The sequence below is a fragment of the Ctenopharyngodon idella genome, chromosome 9 (genome assembly GCF_019924925.1).
Source record: "Ctenopharyngodon idella isolate HZGC_01 chromosome 9, HZGC01, whole genome shotgun sequence".
Classification (NCBI taxonomy): domain Eukaryota; kingdom Metazoa; phylum Chordata; class Actinopteri; order Cypriniformes; family Xenocyprididae; genus Ctenopharyngodon; species Ctenopharyngodon idella.
Genome location: NC_067228.1, coordinates 24,318,408 through 24,340,549, shown reverse-complemented (window position 1 = coordinate 24,340,549; position 22,142 = coordinate 24,318,408). Strand labels below are relative to the sequence as shown.

General features: G+C 39.0%; 1 protein-coding gene and 1 non-coding gene across 2 annotated transcripts; one reads left to right on the top strand and one right to left on the bottom strand.

The window, feature by feature from the left end:
* The first annotated feature begins 524 nt into the window (after positions 1 to 524).
* cfap65 (cilia and flagella associated protein 65) lies at positions 525 to 22,056 on the top strand. The gene is made up of 33 exons (XM_051906968.1): positions 525 to 657; positions 1,353 to 1,432; positions 1,932 to 2,101; positions 2,675 to 2,777; positions 3,030 to 3,196; positions 3,366 to 3,565; positions 5,244 to 5,368; positions 5,462 to 5,684; positions 5,777 to 6,045; positions 6,971 to 7,168; positions 7,391 to 7,780; positions 8,430 to 8,567; positions 11,608 to 11,847; positions 12,140 to 12,364; positions 12,444 to 12,590; positions 13,004 to 13,169; positions 13,862 to 13,990; positions 14,287 to 14,500; positions 14,613 to 14,741; positions 14,835 to 15,011; positions 15,099 to 15,165; positions 15,259 to 15,369; positions 16,077 to 16,268; positions 16,791 to 16,940; positions 17,045 to 17,188; positions 17,508 to 17,624; positions 18,344 to 18,481; positions 18,580 to 18,624; positions 18,733 to 18,956; positions 19,086 to 19,211; positions 19,424 to 19,717; positions 21,511 to 21,645; positions 21,843 to 22,056. Exons 2-33 carry the CDS (start codon positions 1,358 to 1,360, stop codon positions 21,937 to 21,939), a joined length of 5,325 nt encoding a protein of 1,774 aa, XP_051762928.1. The 5' UTR covers positions 525 to 657; positions 1,353 to 1,357; the 3' UTR covers positions 21,940 to 22,056.
* On the bottom strand, positions 10,258 to 10,330 carry trnaa-agc (transfer RNA alanine (anticodon AGC)). The gene has a single exon. It is a non-coding gene; the product is annotated as a tRNA-Ala (tRNA).
* Positions 22,057 to 22,142: the final 86 nt, after the last annotated feature.

Here is a 22,142-nt window from a genome sequence, read left to right as displayed (position 1 = left end):
ATCCTACATATTCATCGTCCCACTCTCCTCTCCCTTTTAACCTCTAGCTGACAGAGATGGTGATTAAAGCGCAGATGAATCTACAGTGCATTATAAACAATGCGGGCCTTGATATTTATGGCCACAGCCTCTCAAATATGAATTACTCAGGGGGGTTTACTGATAGGCAAATAATTAAGTTAATGAAGGAAAAGTAAAATAATCTACTCCTTATGCTGATGTCACCAGGCCATTTAATTTGAAAAGATGAATTACCTCAGTGACCAAAAGAGCATTTTTACAGGGGTGTGGTGTAAGGCCAACAATTAAATATTAAAGCAGAGAAGGTGCAGTGTTCCATCTCAGCCAAACTAGAATAGGACACATTTATATGTTGATTAAATGCATTGCAGTGACGGGAATAAATACCCTGGCAAACTAAAGGAAACTCGAGCAAACTGTAAACATTTACCACGCATTTGGAAAATTACACCTGCAAGTGTCTCGCTGCGTGTAGAATGTCCCTTAGCTGTTTCCGTCGGCGTTGTCATGGAGCTCGAATACACAACTGAACTGGGAGCAAAACTTTCAGCATGGCGAAACAAATAAATTGACACATTTCTATTCAGCTTTTCTCGTTTTGTTTGAGATATAACTGCATTAAATAAATCTACTGTGGTAAGTTATATTTTTTAGAAGGCTACATAAAAATAACGCGAGTTTTGCTATTGTTTTGGTAGAATGAACAAACATAATAAAAGCGCGTGACTGTAACACTTGATACAAGCTGTTTTATTGTTTAGCAATCGAATTTATGATTGATTTTAACAGAATTACAAAATGTATGCAATTTTAACACCTTGTCAACTTTTAAAAGAAAAGATGTCAGTAATTTTAGAAATATAAAACAGAAAACCCATCGTATCTTTATCAATAACATGTCATTGATAAAGATACGATGGGTTTACTGTTCATTTGATGATCCTCTGAGGCAATCACCTTTGCTGTCACTGATTTCCTTAAGGCAAATCACTTAAGCTAATAGAGATGTAAAGAAATGAGTGACAGGGTCATACATTTACACCAGGTTCAGTTAACCTCAGACAGGCATATAACAGATCCTGCTTTTGCAATAAATGTAAATATATCACTTAGGCATGCACCTGTTTCAAGTAATACATATATTATGCAATATGGACTTTATATGTTCATAATATCAGTCAGATGAAATTTAGGTTCTTTACTGATAAAGTCCCAAATAGTTCAAGTACTACAGCCATTTCTGATTAATCTAATTTAATTTGATATAAAAGCTATATGAAATATTTTAATACAGCACTATTGACCTCTGTTGGTTTGGTTGTTTGTTTTAGTTGCAATGTTGACGGATAATCCAGTGAATCCTCTGAGCTCAGGCATTCCCTTTGGAGTTGCACACAACCTACATAGAAAGGTGAGATGTGTGTGTGTGGAGAAAGGTGTTTTGAAAGTTTTGGGTTGGAGCTAAAATCTGCAGGACCAGGGTTGGACACCCCTGCTTTATACTATAGGCTACAGCATGTTGTCACACTAAATGGGTTAAGCTGACAATGGAAGCTGCAAAATTTTCACCAAAATTTAGACAGTGAAACCATTATATAAAAAAAAACCCAACACATATATAAACATAAAATTTTCCACAATAAAAATGAACTTTACAACTTCTAGTTACTGGTGACGGCTAGCTCCTATTCCTCATTCATTCTAACCTCTATTCTTATTTTTTTGCTTATTATTGGCATTTTATGTCTACTTAATCAAGTTTCGTTTCTTCTGTTATTGTTTGCAGCTAGTTTTTAATCATTTGACTGATTTTGCATTGGCTTTTTGCTGACAGCCTGCTAAAATGCTTTGCTGCCCTCTGCTGGTGTAAAAAGACAATAGACATTATGACTTGCCTACTTTGTTTTCAGAGGGTCTCAAGCCTCAGGTCAGGGGGCCTTCAGAAGAGAACCCAAAACTGCTTCTTTGGGGTAGAGACCTGTGCTGAGCTGGTCTGGGAGGGCTGGGAGCCAGGGCTAGAGTATACTAAATCTCTGTTCCTTAGAAACATACATGGAAAACTCCAGAAACTCACCTTCAGGTCAGTCCACTTAAAACAATAACTCATAAAGACCGAAAGTTACTTTTTACAGGATTTAAGGCTACATTCATTTCTTTGGGGTAGTTTTACGGATTAGTTTTAAGGCTACATTTAATATTGTGAAATGTTATTGCAATTTAAAATAACTGTTTTCTATTTGAATATATTTTCAAATGCAATTTATTCCTGTAATGGCAGAACTGAATTTTCAGCATCGTTACTCCAGTCTTCAGTGTCACATGATCCTTCAGAAATCACTCTAATATGCTGCTTTGCTGCTTAAGAAACATTTCTTATTATTATCACTGATGAACACAGTTGTGCTGCTTCATATTTTTGTGGAAACCGTTATATATTTTTTTTTTTTCAGGATTCTTTGATGAATAGAAAGTTCAAATGAACAGCATTTAATTGAAATAGGAAATTCTATTATAAATGTCTTTCCTGTCACTTTTGATCAATTTAATGCATACTTGCATTAAAAGCATTAATCTTTACAAAAATCTTTCTGACCCCACATTTTTGAAGAGTAGTGTTTATACTGACGGATATGTTTTATTTTGTCAATTTCAGACCTCCTGAGTCCAAGTTCTTCAGCACACCATTTCCTCAGACCATCCTTCTGAGCCCAGGAACATCTTTCTCACTCCCAGTTACTTTTCAGCCTTTTGAGAAAGTAAAGTTTAATTCGCTGGTGTTTCTGATCTGTTATATCTTTTTAAACTTGTTATACCATTGAGGCATTCAATAATCCTCCAATTATAATGAATTACAATGAATTTCATAATCAATATTCACAGCAAGTATTGACAGATCTTATTTGCATGACTAGAAGACTTGTATTGACTTTAGTGTGCACATCAATTAATTATGCAAAAATATATTTTGGATTTGTGTATATTCTTCTTTCTTGTCTTGCTCTTTCCAGTGTGAGTATGTGGACACTATAGAGTTTCAGGGTAAGGAAGGCACATTCCATGTGTCTCTGCGAGCTGTGATTCCTCATCATGCCCTGGAGGTTCCAGACACGGTGATGCTGCCACCCTGTGCTGCCCAGCACAGCTCCCAAACCAGCTTCCTCTTTCGTAATTCCAGGTAAAGATGTGTTTGCATGGCTAAAGAGCATACAGCTGCCATAAGGAATATTTCAAATACTCTGTATCTCACAGTATAGTACTTTGGGTATTATTTTGTGGGAAACTACAGTAGGTGGTCACAAAGGCAGCTGAATTTTAAAACCTGTGAATGCACATTTTTCCACTAGTAAGCTGCAAACAGGATTCAGGTGGTATGTGGATCCTCCGTTCCAGCTGTCCCCTGAGACTGGACAGTTAAAGCCTGGAGAAGAATGCAGGGTTACAGTAGAATTCAAACCCCAGCAGGCTGTAGTGTACCAGGCTGAGGCCTGCTGTGCTTTTGGAGATGATGGGGAGAGCAGCTGTACTGTACTTCTGCGTGGGCTGTGTGAGTACACTAAGGTTTTGTTCTAAATGTCAATTAAATGTCATAGAAGATAATGACGCTTAAAATTCGGTTGTGCAACATTTTAAGAATTTCAAAAAGCACATTTAGGGTGTTTACACTTGTAGCTCACTTCTCTTGGTTATTTTGGTCTGGACTAACTAAGAAAATGATACATTTTTAGTCCTGGTTTGCTTAGCATTCACACTGTCATTTTTAACACAGAGTCTTAAGATACAAAACAGCTTTTTAACTTACTGAACAACCAAAACAATGCAGTGTGCTGGGCTAAATGCGCTTATTGTACGTGTGTACATTTGATGGTATTTTTACCAGCTAAGAACTCACAAAGAGCTTATAAAATGTGTAAAGGAGTCAAAACAGCTCCAGGAATTCATTTGTTACACACACAAACAAATATCTGTTGCAAGAAGATGCAGTCCCAACACCTGTACTTAGCTGTAGACAGCAACATCGCGTCTATGACGAAAAAACAGGAATACTTCAGCATCCTGTCCTTTTTAGGGTCTCATCTTGTGACATCACGTCTTGTTTTTAGTTTGTTTAGATGTCTTTGGTCCATGTTTCAGTTGAACCGCACCAGATTTAGTTTGAAAACGGATCGAGACCCAGCTTTTCAGGGGGTCCGCTTGTATGGTGCGCACCAGGGTTTGGATGGCAGCGTTCACACTTATTCAAATGACCTGCAGTAACAGAGCAATCGCACCAGAGTTTGTTTTAATCGAACCAAACCTGCCAACTTTTGTGATCTTTTCTAAAATGTTACTGTAGCAAAATCATTCATTTTCTAGTAGAGAAATAAATATTTAACAATTCTTTATAAACTTTTAAAGACAGACCTACCATGAGCTCAGAAGTTGTTAATCTATGATATATGCTTTTAGAAGCCATCAGCAAAATTTCAACTTTATTAAAAAAATTATATTAAAAGCCAAATCCAGGAGAAGAATTACACTACCCATAAATCCTGAAGATCCTCCATTCAGAGAACCACAGAAAATAAATCAGGACAAAAGAGTGGTCATTCTCTCCCATAGAGCATTGTGAATGACTAATCAAGTTTCCCTACACTCCCAAAATGAATATATATTTCTGAAAATTAATATTTTGCATAATTTAAAATGAATTGTTTTTTATACTAGTAACCCTACTATAAATCAAAAGTTTTATATGTTACCATTCTTCTTTATTCAATTATTTCATTTCATGTGCCTCATGGGATTAGTTAATTGCCTCTTAAAGTACAAAGTCTTGTAAAATTTTTTTTTTTTTTTTTTTTACCTGATTTTCAAATACTTTTTTCTACAAATCATAATTTACAAAGCAGTGATTCATATCAGAGGTTGGTTTGGTTCATGGCGTAGAAATACTCATTGATTTTTAAAAAAAAGTTTAAACAAAAAATAGTTTAATCCAAGGCCACTAATATTGTGGATGTCATTGTTGAAATCTATTACAAAAATATTTTTTATTAATTGGTTAGACAGAATTATAATCCTGCTCCAAATTCATGCCATTGGTTGAGCCATTGTTGCTATGCAGGAGGAATGTTAGTACTGCAGAGTCATAGTGTTGCATAGTTGTCGCTGCATATTAAACTGAGAGAAAGTATTTTATTGTCAAAAATTGACTCACATCACATTTAAATTCCTTTCCACAGCCAAGTACCCCTACCTCCAAATCAGCTCCATGGGACAGGAGGAAGGCTGTAAGGTGCTTGAGTTTGGCAGTGTGGCAGTAGGAAACTCTCTTGAAAAGCACTTTGAGATCTACAACCTCTCCACTGTATGTTTCCCTCCATCCTGCTTTCTTTGCTCATTGAATATTTAGACATTACTCAAATATTTCTCTCTCAGAGTCACTCTCTTTCTCCATTAGGTTAGCACAACATTCAGTCTGTCCTGGCTGAGACGACCCCCTCTCATGGAGTCTGTATTCCGCTGTGAGGTACATGAGGGGAAGATTGCCCCACATTCAGTGTTGAAAGTCCCTGTCTGCTTCTCCCCACTCACAGTGGACAGCATAAGTGTGGACTATCTCTGTCTTACCTGTCATGGGGCAGTAAGTGAAGACCTGCTCAAAGTGTCAGGCACCTGCATAGGTACAATACATAGCCCTACAGTAAGAGCTTTCCAATCATCTGCTTATTAACATATCAAACGTAGTTTGATCGTCTTCTTCTGTCACCTATAGGTCCAATAGTGTCTCTTAGTACCTCTATACTGGACTTTGGCTCTGTTGAGGAGGGCACAGAGGTCACACACAATGTACAGATCATCAACACCTCTGCAGTATTGGCTCATTACCAGTTTGATGTGGACACTGGCAGCCATAGTGTGTTCAGTGTTGATAAGCCTTGTGGCTCTCTGCCAGGCAGCAGCAAACTCACCCTGCGTGTGAAGTTCCGACCACACCACCCTATAGCTTATCACAAGACAATGACCTGTTTGCTGTTGCACAGGGTAGGTCTATCTATCTATCTATCTATCTATCTGTCTGTCTGTCTGTCTGTCAGTCCGTCCATCAGTCCGTCCGTCCGCCTATCAGTCGCGTCAAATTACAGCTTTGAATAACGCATTTCTATGGACAAAATACTTCTAAAAATAATGGAGGAAACAAAGTGAGCTGCTGCTGGAAAGGTACATGGTCCAAGCTGCCCAAAACATGAGAATTCTTCATTTTAAGCTTCAAGCTAATGCATTAGCATAATGTTTAACAAGGCTTGCCCTGTTAGGCGATTTGACAGATGCGTGTGATGTTTCCTCAGCACAAATTTTTCATTTTATGGTTATATCGTTTTCTGTAAGTGTTTCAAATTCATGCAAGTATTTCCATTTTGCACGAAGGCTCTACATTTTTAATGTAGGGATTTAAACTCTCATTTTGCTTTATAGCTCATTTGCACATAGCTCTTTTGGATATAGCATAGACATATTCACTATACATGTTTTCATTGCATTCAGTTGGCACGTTTGTTTGAAGGACAGCATTGGGCAGGATTTGGAATATTTTTTTTTGTCAATAAAATAAAGAAAATTGGGCTTTTTTATTTGATTAATCAATTAATCGAAGAAATAATTGGCCAACTAATTGATTATCAAAACTCAATCAACCTACCTTATCAAACCAACCTTATCTATCTATCTATCTATCTATCTATCTGTCTGTCTGTCTGTTTGTCTGTCTGTCTGTCCATTTGGCCATCTAAATATATGTCTGTCCGTCCGTCTGTCTGTCTATCTGTCTGTCCATCCGGCCATCTGTATGCATGTATGTCCGACCGACCATCTGTCTGTCTGTCTGTTTGTCTGTCTGTTTATCGGCTTTACTCTTTTTTTTAACTGGTTTTCATTTGATTGATAGCCAGTTCTGCTTTTCTTATTAAAGGAGCCATTGTTTCTGGATTTGACTGGCACCTGTCACTCAGAGCAATTGAAGCCAGCTATTTTAAAGCCCAGACACCTGAGTGTCTACAGGTTAAATCTGCTACGAGGGCTCACCTGTTACCCTCCTGACTTACTGAGTGCCTTGCTGGAAGAACGCCGATTAAAACTGGATGAGAGTGGAGCATTGCAAATGCAGGAGGTGTGTGTTTGTTCATGTTCTGACATCTAAGAGTTAAGTCAGATTTCCTTTAATTTCTCTTAAATACTTAGACCAACATCCTAACCTCATACTCCTCAGTTTCTAGTTCTATATTTCTAATTCACAAAAAATAGGGTGTACCACAGCTAAAAAAATTGAAATCTTCCTGGAAAATAGAACATGGATGTGACATCATATAACACTGCATCTAACTTTCCTTAGATTCCAACAGAGGACACTGACAATTCCACACCTCTCTTCAAGCCACGCAATCCTCTGGACGAATATTTCCATGTAAATTCAGCACCTGAAGTGGAAGCAGAACTTTACAACACCTCAAACTCCACCCGATTCCCTGTCCCCCATGTTACAGTTCAGCCCTCTGAGCTCCTTTTTTATGATGGCCCAGCATCTAAGTCAGTCTCCATCACCAACTACACCAAGGGCAAGATCTGTCTAATGTGGTCCCATGGAGCCGAATCCCCTTTCTCCATCTCTCCTCTCTCCTGTGAGCTGGGCCCTCTAAAGACCACAGCCTTCAGAGTGACATACAGTCCCAACCAGCAGAACGTCTTCCATGCAGCACAGCTTGAGTGCTTCACTTTTTACAAGGTAATATGAGACTAAAGGGACGTTCACACTGATAGTGATTCACAGTGACAAAGGGACCTGAAGTCATTCATTTTCAACTAGCGAACTGAAAAAATGTCTTAAAACTCAAGTTCATAAAACTTTAACTATATGCAATTTTATATGTGGTGACTACCATTGATAGTGAAGACGATGAGAAATTTCATGGTTCTATATAAATGGTCTCTGTCCACATACAGCAATAGAATTAAAAAATTGTGCATAGAAAAACAGTGTCACAAGTTTTCTGCATTATGAGTGAATCTGATTTGTGATAGAAGTTGTGCATGATATGGTGCATTATGCATGACTGCAATTTATATATGAATGTTGGTCCAGGCTGGTTTATGCTTGTTAGAGCTGGTGTAGTGCTGATCTAGCTGGTGGACCAGCAACATCATGCTGTTTTTTTTTTTTAAGCAAAACTGAGCTGGTGTAGCTGGTCCACCATGCTGATGAACAGCAATGCTGGATTTTTTAGAAGGGTAGTATATAGATTTGGTGACCTCCAGCAATTAAATTGCAGTCTGTATGTGATTGGGACATAAACTGAACATGGGTTCTGAGCATGAAGGTTTAGTGCGACAGTAGACCTATTTCTTGACTTGAATTTAGTTTTTGTCATTCCCAGGTTCTAAGGGATCATAGAAATGTGGAGGATCAGACTTTGTGCCCACCCTGGTGCCTTACAGTCAGGGTGAGCGGTCACTCATTTCAGCCTGGAAAGGAGCACTTCATCCCCAACTTCTCTCTTCAACACCCTCAAGTAGTGAGTCTAACAATGGTGACATCTTTCAACATAATGGCTGTGTCCAAAAGCTGAAAAATGCTGCATACCACATACTGTCATCTGATTGATTTCTGAAGGCAGCACAGATGTATTCTTCGCTGCCTATGATATCCCACAATTCTGTGCTTTCAATTAATCTCTTTAGCCTGATTAGGGTTACAGGCAATCAGGATATTTCTGGGCAGTTGGGCAGCAGTCTAATCAGCGCAGGGCTGGTTAGCTCAGTTGGTTAGAGTGTGGTGATAATAATGCCAAGATCATGGGTTCGATCCCCATAGGATTCCCTGTTTTGCTCTCTGGGACCTTCAGCTCTGCACTTCTCGCAATTGACAGGCGGTCTCACAGAAATCCCCGCTGGCCAAACCGCCCACAGACCTGCCGAACTGACTGAAGATCTAAAGGTCCCTGGTTCAATACTGGGTTTCATCAGCGGAGCCAGGACCACGTGTTTTTGGTCGAGGCGGTCCAGTGACTAAACGCCTCTGCCTAGCCACATCGCAACTTGCCTCTCAGATGGCCCCTCTCAGGGTGTAATGGTTAGCACTCTGGACTTTGAATCCAGCGATCCGAGTTCAAATCTCGGTGGAACCTTTGTAGCTTTTTGTGGCATGGGGAGAAAAACAGAGGTGTTGTGCAAAAGCTGATGTACCTGTAAAGTGGCGGTGAAATTGGCCGTCTCAAACCGAGTCAGAATTGGGGAAACATGGGCTTAAAAAGCAAAACCTTCACTGGCTCTTTGCTATCAAAGAGCTATCATTCAGCTTCTAGGCTGAATGACTTAATTCTCTGCGGCTCTGTGAGCAAAGGCAATCCCTGCTAAGGTTCCATGGTGTAATGGTTAGCACTCTAGACTCTGAATCCAGTGCTCTGGACTGTGAATCCACTGGCCACCGTTTAGTTGTAGATTTAATTAAAAGATTGTGCTTTTGTCTTTAAAGCCCTTCTTGGTCTTGCTCCACAATATCTATATGGACGCTCATGACACTTGGAGTGGAGACGTATGGATATGTTTGGAGTGGGGCTGGTTAGCTCAGTTGGTTAGAGCATGGTGCTAATAATGCCAAGGTCATTGGTTTGATCCCCATATGGGCTACTGTTTTGCTCTCTGGGACCTTCAGCTCTGTGCTTCTCGCAAGTGACTTGCAGTCTCGCAGAAATCCCTGCTGGCCAAACTGCCTGCTGACCTGTCTGAAATAGCTCAGTTGGGAGAGAGTTAGATTGAAGATCTAAAGGTCCCTGGTTTAATCTCGGGTTTCGTTAGAGGAGCCATGACCGTGTGCTTTTGGTCAAGGGTGTCCAGTGCCCAAAGCCTCCACCTAGCCACATCGTTACCTGCCTCTCAGACGGCCACCACTCAGGAAGGTAATTAATGACAGAATTTTCATTTTTGGGTGAACTAACCCTTTGATTTTCTGTGGCTCGGTGAGCAAGGGCAATCCCTGTCAAGGTTCCATGGTGTAATGGTTAGTGCTCTGGTCTCTGAATCCAGCGATCCGAGTTCAAATCTCAGAGAGATCTGCTTTTGCCACAAATGTGTGCAGGACCCTGTCCGAAAAATCTTTTCAACAGCAGTGAGCCTCAAAAGCTCATCTAGGGAATGTCCCTTTGTGCCATAAAAGTTGTTATGTCCCGTTAGGGAAGCAAGCTTAAAAAAGGGCAAGGTCCCACATGGAGAATGCGGGCATCGATCCCGCTACCTCTCGCATGCTAAGCGAGCGCTCTACCATTTGAGCTAATTCCCCTGGACAGTGGAAAGAAGGTGTCCATTGCTCTCAAAGACACCAGCGAGGAGCGGTCCCTAGCAGGTGCTGCAGCGGGATTTCCGATGAGCACAAAGAAAGGAGACCATATTTCCTCTGTGCTGGCAACTTTGCACTGGCTACCGTTTAGTTGTAGATTTAATTAAAAGATTGTGCTTTCGTCTTTAAGGCCCTTCTTGGTCTTGCTCCACAATATCTGTGTGGACGCTCATGACGCTACCTCTAGGGTCATTCAGGTTGCCTTGTATGTCTTGGCATTGTTTTTGTCAAGGTTTTTTTTGGCGATGCTCATTGTGTCTTGACTCATGCAAACGGCCATGCTTATGGCCAGGCAGCAGCAGGGTGGTTTTCTATGCTGGCTCGTTGGTCTAGGGGTATGATTCTCGTTTTTGGGTGCGAGAGGTCCCAGGTTCAAATCCCGGACGAGCCCGTGCTTCAGCTCTTATTTTAATCTCTTCAGCTTGATTAGGGTTACGGTTCAATCCTGGGTTTCATCAGAGGAGCCACGACTGTGTGCTTTTGGTCGAGGGGGTCCAGTGGCCAAATGCCTCCACCTAGCCACATCTCTACCTGCCTCTCAGACGGCTGCCACTCAGGGAGGTTTCATGGTGTAATGGTTAGCACTCTGAACTTTGAGTCCAGCAAACCGAGTTCAAATCTTGGTGGAACCTTTGTAGCTTTTTGCGACAGGGGGAGAAAAACAGAGGTGTTGTGCAACTGCTGGTGTACCTGTAAAGTGGCGGTGAAATTGGCAGTCTCAAACCGAGTCGGAATCGGGGAAACGTTGGCTTAAAAAGCAAAGCCTTCACTGGCTTTTTGCTATCGTGCTTCTGAGCTGAATTTTTGGGTGAACTAACCCTTTAATTCTCTGAGCAAAGGCAGTTACCTCAAGGTTCTATGGTGTAATGGTTAGCACTCTGAATACAGTGTTCTGAGTTCAAATCTTGGTGGGATCTGCTTTTTCTAGTTTTGATGTTATTTCTAGCAAGAAAGTACTATTGTAGTAATTAAATATTTGCTTAGCTATCACCAAAGCTCTCTCTATTTTGTTGTAGATTATTAAACCATTATGCTGCCTCAGAAGCCTGCTTCCACAAAGGCTGCTTGCAAAGTCATTCCCTGATAGTCATTCCCTGATAGGCAACAAGTCAGCTGCCCAAGCTTTCGGACACAGCCAATATGTAGTGAGAGAGCATAAATGGAAAGATACAGTATGTAAATATACTTATAAGGTTTTAACACTATCCATCTCCCTGCAGGTATTCCCTGCACTGAAACAGGTATCATACCGCAGTATTCTCCTGCAGAATACAGGGGACCTGCCCTTGATCTTCAGATTGGACCCAGAGGAATGTCCATCAGCATGTGTGCTGCCATCCAGTGGTCTAGTGCCACCTGGCAGCCACCAGATCCTCACGTTCAGATGCACTCCATCTCCGGATCACCCTTCCAGTATCCCTTTAACATTACAGCTGAATGCCAGCCCCAATCACACACAGGTTAACACTATAATGTATAATATAATGTAGTGAGTTGCCGGACTGAGTGGTTAAAGCCAATTGGATGAGTGATGAAATATTTTGAGCAACAGAGAAACACGTCTAGTTAACTAGAATCATCTAGAATCAAGAAAACTCAGAATCTTCACAGAATTATTCTGTTGTTTTAGTCATTCATTTGCAAAGCAGAAGTTTCTATATATTAATAAAAAATCAAAGTGGGAATTTTTGAAACTGAAAGCTGTAGTGCATTTTGATGGTCCATTTTAGCCTACAAATTAATATTTTGTAGGTACTGAATGTGGTTGCTGTAGCAGAGAAGCTTTCCATGAGCGTGGAGGAGGGTGGAAGTCTGTTCTTTCAGCCCACAGCGCTGGGCTCCTGCTCTGAGCGAATGCTACGGGTGAAGAATCTGAGCAGGGTGCCAGCGGAGTTCAAGTGGAGACTTTGTGGATCTGACCAAAGGGTTCTGTCTGTACTGCCAGACACAGACATTCTCCAGCCCAATGAATCCAAGGTAAGGCTGCAGCGTGAGTGTGGTGTTTTTGGACATAGTAGTTTCACTCTTATTGATGAAAGTATTTGTTTGTTTTCAGGTACAGAAGTGGTCCTTTGCCCCAGAGGAGGAGATGATGTACAACATGAAGCCAAGTCTCACGTTCTGGCCTGTCCAAACACCACAATGCAAGAAGTCCCGCCTTACCATTAAAGCTGTCGGATTGGCATCCAAAGGCTCTCTCCAGGTGTGTTACATTAGATTACATTTGCACATAGCTGATGATCATGATCATACATTTCAAAGACGTAAGTTAAACAACGCTTCATCTGTTGTGTACAAACATCTGATTAACATTTTTTATAAAGCAGTTTTACATAGAAACGGCCTAAAAATACATCTTCTACATGAAAATGCACATTTCAAATAGAAGTCTCTGTGATGTACATGTGCTATCAGGGGATATTGAACATAATCTAAAGAGCATCTTGTGCTTGAATGGAAATAACAACAGAGTTCACATTATCAATGATTTGCTTACATTTGATTAGTGACCTTGGGTTTGAATGGGTTGGATGTGCACACTTTTCTATAATTTCTATAAAAAATGCTATGCTAATGCCATAACTGTCTGTAACTTTCTAAAATAATTTTTTCCAGGCAGAGCACCCTGTTATAGATCTGGGTGAGGTGCTGGTTGAAAGCTGTAAGTCATTTGAAGTCCCTCTACTGAACGACAGCCCTTGTGCCGTCAGCTACTTTCTGACCACACAGCAAAGTGTCACTGATACAGGCCTTTTTGAAGACATGACTCAAGATCCTCTGGGTAGGAGACGCTTACATTGTCAACTCACTATTCTTAAAAAATATGCTTACTGCCATTTCTAGGACTCTGTGTCTCATTTTAAATGTGTCACTATCTATATTCAGCTATGTACAAATTATGTACACTACCGTTCAAAAGTGGGGTTAGTACGATATTTTTTTTTTTTTTTTTTTTTTTTTAACAAAATTGATACTTTTCATCAAGGATGTATTAAATTGAAAAGTGACAGTACAATGTTATAAAACAATCTATTTTAAATAAATTCTGTTGTTTTGAACTTTCTATTCATCAAAGAATCCTGAAAAAATGTATCACAGTTTCTACAAAAATATTAAGCAGCAAAAATATTATGGAACGGTTTTCAGCGAATTAGAATGATTTCTGAAGGATAATGTGACACTGAATACTGAATTAGTAGCTGCTGAAATTTCAGCTTTGCCATCACAGAAATAAATTACATTTTATAATATATTACAATAGAAAACAGTTATTTTATATTGTAATAATATCCCACAATATTACTGTTTTTACTATATTATTGATCAAATAAATGCAACCTTTGTCAGAGACTTCTTTCAAAAACATTAAAAAAATTTACAGACCCCAAACTTTTGAATGGTAGTGTAGTTGTTTTATGTTGTTTTTATGATTGCTATTCTGTCTGTCAAGTCAATCAAGCTTTATTTTTTTAGTTTTGGAGATGGAGAATGTAAAAGGAACCATACCTGCTGACTGCAGGCTACCAATACGCTGCACAGTGAGACTGGCTCGCAAAGCCCATTATTGCTGGACCATCAGTTATCACATCCTCAATGCCTCTGGTAGCGTACTAAGAAAACAATGCTGTTTATGCTTTAAACTGTAATTCTGGTATTTGCATGATATTAGACAATATTGCGACACCTTGGATACTGCAACCTTTTTAAAAGTTAGTCCAGCATCGGTCACCACTAACCAGCATAAACCAACGTGGACCAGCATGGAAACTCATGCTGGTATTTTCATTTGGGTTATTAACATGCTTATCACAAAGTTAGTCTAAAATATGCCATTTTGCACATTTGAGACAATTGCTATGAGTAAATTTCACAATATAAAACTTTTTTCTGGTGGCCAGGTTCTGTGGAAGGAGAGCCCCAATCTATATGCCATGTACAGGCCGAGGGAGTGTATCCCACCCTGGAGGTGTTGGACGTCCGTAGCTGTGGCAATGTGGAGGGGCTGAGTAAACTGCAGCTCTGGCGCCTCTTCAATCTGGATGCACTCAACACTTATCTACGCAGAGATCCTAGCCCATCTGAGCTCACCTTCAGGGTGCCCACTAGACACAGGCAATACTTTAAACAGAGAATTGTTTTTGTTTTGCTTTAATTAAAACAGTCATACGTTCAGAGATTTCTTTGTACCCCTCTTTCTTTTGATATATATTATAACCTTCTGCAGTTTTCGACATTGCCCTTCCATCTTCACTTCAGCCATGATGGATTTTTGCTTCAGTGCTGCTCCTCTGGGTTCAGACCCCACCAGTATTCTGCTTCTGTTCAAGAACCCAGGAAGTATTCCTGTTGAGTGGTGAGCATCCATAACTTGGTTTGCTGATGGTTTATAGTAGCAAATAAAGTCACACCGGCAATATAAATAAATGATCAAAATGGTCTCCCTTAGGTCATTCTTGTTCCCAGAGGACCAACAAATTGAGCTGGAGTACTGGGCTGAGACTGGAGATTTCAATCCGTCTGAGCTCCACCTGATGAAGATTCAGGAGCACAGGCTTTTCTCCATCTCCCCACGCTCTGGTAAACTCCAGCCCGGCCAACAGAGGACAGTGCAATTCACATACAGGTCAGGAAAAAAGCACAGTAGTGCTTCTGCACTGAAGTGTTGTTTTAGGATGCATAGAAATCTATAAGGCATATGCTTTTCTCCCAGACATGAATTTGTGGGGACAGATCGTCTTCCTGTCTTGTTGAAACTTTCACATGGAAGAGAGATACTGGTGAGACAAATAATTCTTTTCATTACAGCACATGCATAATTCTTTAACAAACAATATGTGCTGATAATTTTAGATTATTTTCGAATCTTTTAGCTGAATTTTACAGGAATAACTGTGGAAAGAGATAGACGATACATTCACCTTTCCTCCAACCGGCACATCTTTGCCCCGATGGCAATTGGTGGGTTCAGCCCCCCCAAACAGGTTGGTATAGGTTAACTGAATTGACATTTTTTCCGGAAAGTTCTTTTTCATACACAAGTAAGTCTATATAATAAACTTTTTCTTTTTAAAATAGAATCTTACATATAAGTGTTATTATATTATATTACATTACATTATTGTATATTATTTTATATTATATTATATTACATTTTTTATTATATTCAAGGGCCCTCCAAAAAAAGGTAACTGACAAAACATCAACTATGCTAGAATATTTATTATTATTATTATTATTATAGATTTATATGTTGCTTGCCAAAAATGTTATTTCCTCAGAATATATATTTGGTGTATTTTGAGGTATCTACCATCAGGGGCTAACAGGGTCATGCAAATCAGCCAAGGGGGCCTCAAGATGACTTGGAATTATTTACTAAATCACAAACAACTGGAAAAGACATGCAAGTTTATTGGTTAAAAAGATTGGGATCCCTGAAGAACATTCAGCGCTTAAAACTTCTGGAATCTTGACATTTAATGTACATAAACTTGGAGTGTTTATAGATTTAGGGGGGCTCCTAATATTGTTGTGGACAATGGGGGCCTTGGAGTCAAAAACGTTGAGAATCTTAGTGGATAAAGTGAATAAACAGCAACAAAAATATTGGCATTCTTACGGTCATCTGCTAGATGCAACCTGTTTATATTTAATAGTCACAAATATGCTAAATGTTTAATCTGCACAGGTGTATGAACTGTATAATGCAGGCACTCTCCCACTGAGGTACCACATCGACACCACTCCACTGGAGGAGCTGATGGAGGAGAACTTCAGTCACCCAATCTTACAGTGTCTGAACCCTGGTGGAGAGATCGAGCCAGGCCACACCGCCCTAGTGGAGTGGATCTTCTCCCCACTGGAGGCTAAAACATACAGTGTTAGTTACTCCAAAATAACATCCTCTTAAATTCACTGTGAAATGGAAGTTGTGATAATCTTTTCTTCTCTATTGTGAAGTATATCCGAGTGAAATGGCTTCTGGTAGGGCGGGACTTGATTTTGTTTATCAGGAATTGATTAGATTTTTGGATGGTTGTTGTTTTGCCTGGTTGTCTCACCCTTGCGGCAGTAAACACGTCAACATAGAAGAGGAGAGATGTCGCTGCAAGATGGAGGAGAAGTTATTTTGATTTAAAGATTACGAGGGCGCATGAATAAAAAAAATATGTGTATGGAGAAATCATTTATAATAAATGTTGCGATATTCTATAGAAAATAAGAATAGTCAGTTTCGATTTCATGGTGACTTTAAAATAAATGTGGTGTTATTGTTTATGCTAATAAAAACAGTCCATGTAGCAACAGTTGTTTTTATCTGAAAAAGCATTGTGAGCAACTTTAATATGCATAACATCCAGTGTTTTGTACTGAGTTTGGTGCACAACTCCATGTTTTACAGGTGGACATTCCTATTCTTGTGATGGAGGGGGACAGCATGTTTATAACCTTTGAGGGCCAAGGCTTTGACGAAAGAGAGTCAGACCCCATTCAAGTACAGGATGGACGTATTACTGTGCCTTGCACTCAAAGAATCCCAGTACCTGGACAAGTAAGAAAGTGCTTGATGATACAAGCCATATATAAGAAGTGTTCCACAATAAATAGAAGCAAGAATATTTCTCTCTCTCTCTCTCTCTCTCTCTCTGTGTGTAGGTGGTGTTTCTGTCGGAAGAGAGAGTGTGTTTTGGTGATATCCCAGTGTGCTCTCGAAGTACACGCATCCTTTTTTTGACTAATGTCTCACACACAGATGAAGTGTTGTATAAGTGGAATGTATCAGGCACAGAATGCCAGCAGGTGTGTAGATTTTGAGTAATAGATCATGAAAAAATGAAAATTCTGATGTCATTCCATTTCCAAACCCATATAGGCCTACTATGAAAAAGTCATATGGGCCACTTTTATGGTTCTTTCATATTGCTTTTTGGAGCTTGACAGAAGTGGAGCTAAAAACTGTCGTTGTGTGCAAAAGAGCTGCATGATTCTTCAGAAATGTTCCTTTTATGCTACACAATATATATATATATATATATATAATTGATCAGATAACACGGCCAGTCTACTCAATATTTATTGACTATTGATCACATGTGTTTGTTTATAATGTTGACCACAGACTGTAACGATCCGTCCTGAGGGTGGTCGTCTTGCACCAGGGGAGAGTGTTCTCTGCATCCTGACAATACAGGCCTCAGGCAGCCCCGCTTTCTACCAACAAGATCTCCTCTGTCAGGTGACAAATACAAAGATACACCAGTGATCACATTCACATATAGACACATATGGTATGCTTATTTGATAATGTTCCGTTCAAAAGTTTGGGGTCAATATGATTTAAAAAAAAAAAAAATGTTTATGAAAGAAGTCTTTTATGTTCATCAAAGCTGCATATTTAATCAAAAAGACAGTAAAAACAGTGATATTGTGAAATATTATTGCAATTTGAAATAACTGTTTTCTATTGTAATATATTTTGAAATGTAATTTATTCCTGGATTGCAAAGCTGTATTTTAGCATTATTATTCCAGTCTTCAGTGTCACATGTTCCTTTTGAAATTATTCTAATATGCTGATTTGCTGCTCAAGAAACATTTTTTTATTATTATCAATGTTGAAAACAGTTGTGCTGCTTAGTATTTTCTTTGATGAATAGTTCAAAAGAACAGGATTTATTAGCAATATAAAGCTTTTATAACCATTTAAAAGTCTTTACTGTCACTTTTGATCAATTTAATGCATCCTTGTTGAATAAAAGTATTATTTCCTTTTAAAAACACCAAACAGTAGTGTACATACTAAATTATTTAACACAAACATGACTACACTTTCAATGTTGAGTCAAGGCCACCTGTTTGAACTTAATGGGAACTGACTTCATATATCCATATACATTATTTTGGGGCCACTGTATACTGGAAACACATCTAAATGTTTGTCGCTCTCTTTGACAGATAACACTTGTGAAGATGCTAGCACAGTATCACAAAGACCTGCGACAGTGGGAGGAGGAGACAGAGAGACAGAAATATGAGTTTACTCTCACTGAGAAAGACCTGCTACAGACAAAGCAACTGGATAAATGCGCTCAGGTCAGAAATCACACATATTTAACGCTGACAAGTAGCCTTTCAAATACCATTCACTATATCAAAACATCATGTTAAAAAAAACAAATTATACTTCTCAGGAAGGTGCAGTGTTTGGACAGAAAACTGGCACAAGAAAATATAAGGTAAACCACAAAGACGATACAATTAAATAAGTCTTATTTACAAGTAACAGTATGTGATGCACGCAAATTTTGAGTTTAGAGACTAATGATTTGTTCCCCATTTGGCAGACCCTTCCGCCCATCCGTAGCAATGATCAAGCTGTGGGCGGTCCCTCAGCGAGACCCAGTCGGGCTGAACAGCGGGCCCAGCAGCAGACAGGGCAGGAGAGGAGGAGACGGCCTGAGCCTCCCCGTCCTACACTACTCCACCTGGGTGTTACTGCGCGCTCTCACAGCCTCATGGAGTACCAGACACATTTCCCTACTCAGTTCAACACTCACTACATCAACAGGTACAATGAATGGGGTGCAAAAGTCAGCAATGGTCTCGAATTTTTTTCATTTAAACTTGGAGGATTTTGTTTGAGGATTAAAAGTAAATAAAGTCTGATGCAATGTTTAATATTATTATTACATTTCAGATCTAGGCAGGCCAAGCATTCTCAGTCTGGCACAGGTGAGAACTGCCATCATCCTGCAGACCTGCCCCCTCTCAATCTTGGTCTTGAGAGAGACGTCATCACACACGTGCTCACCTCTTTACTACAGTATGTCTTACGTTGTCTTATTAATAGACTACCATTCAAACGTTTTTTGAAAGAAATCAGTACTTTTATTCATCAAAAATGATGCACTAAATTGATCAAAAGTAATAATGTTATCAAAGATATCTGTTTTTAAAAATGCTGTTCTTTTGAAGAATCATTGTCATTCCTAGTCTTACTTAATGTGAGGTCACATCAATCACTGTCTTCTACAGGAGTCTTTTAGATGAGCCTCAGTTCCAGCAGTCTCTGGTAGAGAGCGACACTGAGCAGGTGCCCTACTTCACACAGCTGCGGCCTGCTCCTGCCCTCCCTGCACAAACTCTACCCCGCTCTGCTGCAGACAGCCAGGACCCTGTAGAAATGTCCGGTGTGTCCAGTGCCACTCCAGCAAAGACTTATACAGGAAACTGTAGCACTGCAGACAGACCCAAAAGTGAGTGTGACCCGGGGTCTCTGAAAGAACTACAGGAGGAGATAAAGATGAAGGTCCAGGAGTCCATTCGCAGGTATGCTGTTTGAAAGCAGTCAACATTATTTTTGCAATTCCACATGATGACGCGAGTCTGCAGTGGTTCTCAGCCCCCCACTGTCCAAGACAATATTTGATGTGTATATTTCTGCTGTAATGACAAAGCTGCTTGTTTTCTAACTTTTGTATTGCAATATAGTAAAATAATTAAATATAATAATTATAAATAATTAAAATGAAAGTAATTCAATTCCATACTTCCATCTGACAAATTTAATGAAAAAATACCTCAGAAATTAGTATGACAGCTAATTTGCTATGTAAAATTCCAGTTTTTGATTTAATCATTATCAATCAATCAATCTGTCAATCAGTCAATCAATCTTTCTGACTGTCTGTCAGACTGCATTCCCTTACTAAACTTAAAACTTTAAAAGTATTTCAATCTTAAAACCTTAAGCAAGCTATTTCAACCATTCTGGGGTGTGTTTCCTGTACAACGACATAACTCTCTGCTTAACTACCATAGTATGATGCATCGTTGAACAAATCAACTAGCTAGTCACAACTGCTTCCCGAAACCGTATTGTCACAAATTTGCCATTCAACCACGTTGAATGGTGGATGGTGGATAATCACTTCTTTTAATTAATCCGTTTGAGATCGAATTAATGCAAGATTTTTTATTTTATTTTGTATAAATTACAGACATGAAATCTGAGGACTAATTCTCTTTTTTTCCTCAATTATATAGCTTTATTTCCAGATTTAACGTACTACGTACGTATTACGTACTAGAGCACATGCACACTCTTCAAAAAACGGCACTTCAAAATTTCTTGACAAACTAAAAGACGTAAATTAAATTTGTATATACTCGAAATGAAATACATAGACTGTAATGAATGTCAGCTTTCTTATTTTGTTCAAGATAGGGATTTATTAAGTCCACATCATACAAACAAGAAACTATGCATGGAGGACCAAATTACTCAAAATGAAATAATTCAATAAATAATGAATTCAATAAAACAACAATTTAAATGTACCAGTTTATTCTGAAATAATTAAATAATATAATGTATCTAAATAAATAAATGTATCTATTTATTTTGTAAAATTCCATGAAAACACAACATTTATTATTTAATATATTTCACAATATCCTCTTTCACACACTATTATTGTGTTTAAATATCTATTTTTTTCATAATTAAATGTTCTTTTTCAAATAGCTGTTTCATAATAATATGTTGCATTTACGAATGATGCCTATTTGACGAACCATGTATTTCCAAAGCACAATTTTCCCAAACATTATTTTCATAATAATAGAGGACATTTCACAAATGCCAATCAGCAGACAGTGGGCGGTGCTTGGCACTAATTGGTTGAAGAGCGGGCAAACACGACAAATCGATCTTCCTGTGGTCGGTGAAAATCTGTCCTGACAAACTTCTTTATCTAGTTAAAATTAAAGTATCAGTTCAATTCCATACTTACAGGCATTTTAAGAACTGAATATTTTTCAGGTTCACACTTTTTATGACCAATAAACTTGATTATAGTATATGGTGTTTTACATTTTATAGTATTTTCTGCCAAAGAAAATATTTCAGAGCTAGACATAACAAAAAAAAGTCATATTCATTACAGAAATTTCCATGACTATTCCATGTCTGGGAATCACACTTTTAAAAGTCCCTCATATACTGTACAGTTGAGACCCGCTGTGCTAGAGGCTAAAATAACGCATTTATTTTAAGAAAAGTCACAAATCAATGTTGCCATTTAAACAACGTATCTTTGTCCTCTCTTTCTTTTCTGCAGGTTGCCTGAGTTTTGTGACCTGCTGGAGGACATTTTGCTCAACACCTTGCAGAACTTAATGATGGAGGCTTTCTTGGGTGAGCTGGTGCTGACGACACGACCACGAATCATCGCTCTTCCACCTTCTTCTTCCAGGTTAGTTGCATCTAAATTTTATTTTAATCTCACTTTATCTGTATCAGATTTTTAAAATTATTTTTTATTTTTTTTGCCATAACTTTGTAAGAAATGCACTCAAGTGGCATTGACTCTTGTTTGAATAGCCTAAGAGGTATTAGAGGTATTAAGAGGTATTAGCCAAGACTTTCTCATTTTATTTATGTGTACTGTAGGAAAAACAGCCTTGGCTCCAACAGACAATCCAGTGCTGAATCTAATAAGGAACAGTTGCGCCCCCTAGTGACCAGCCCAAGCCCCTACAAGCCATAATCTCAACCCTGGAGCCAGAGCAGTAATGAGCCGTAATGCACTATTAACTTAACACTCAGTATCACTGTATGACATGCATGAGACCGATTCATATTAAACTTTATTCAAAATGACAAATCCTGGTGTAAATTCACTGCGTCTCGCCAACCACCAACAACTATCTTCCAAACCAATGCTGACTGTTGTTGTCCCTTGAATTCTGA

Excerpts from the sequence above, each read along its gene's own strand:
- cfap65 (XM_051906968.1), top strand. The coding sequence starts at position 1,358 with ATGTTGACGGATAATCCAGTGAATCCTCTGAGCTCAGGCATTCCCTTT. Across the intron at positions 5,685-5,776 it reads AGTGTCAGGCACCTGCATAG|GTCCAATAGTGTCTCTTAGT; the intron begins GTACAATACATA and ends TGTCACCTATAG. Across the intron at positions 21,646-21,842 it reads CTTCCACCTTCTTCTTCCAG|GAAAAACAGCCTTGGCTCCA; the intron begins GTTAGTTGCATC and ends TGTGTACTGTAG.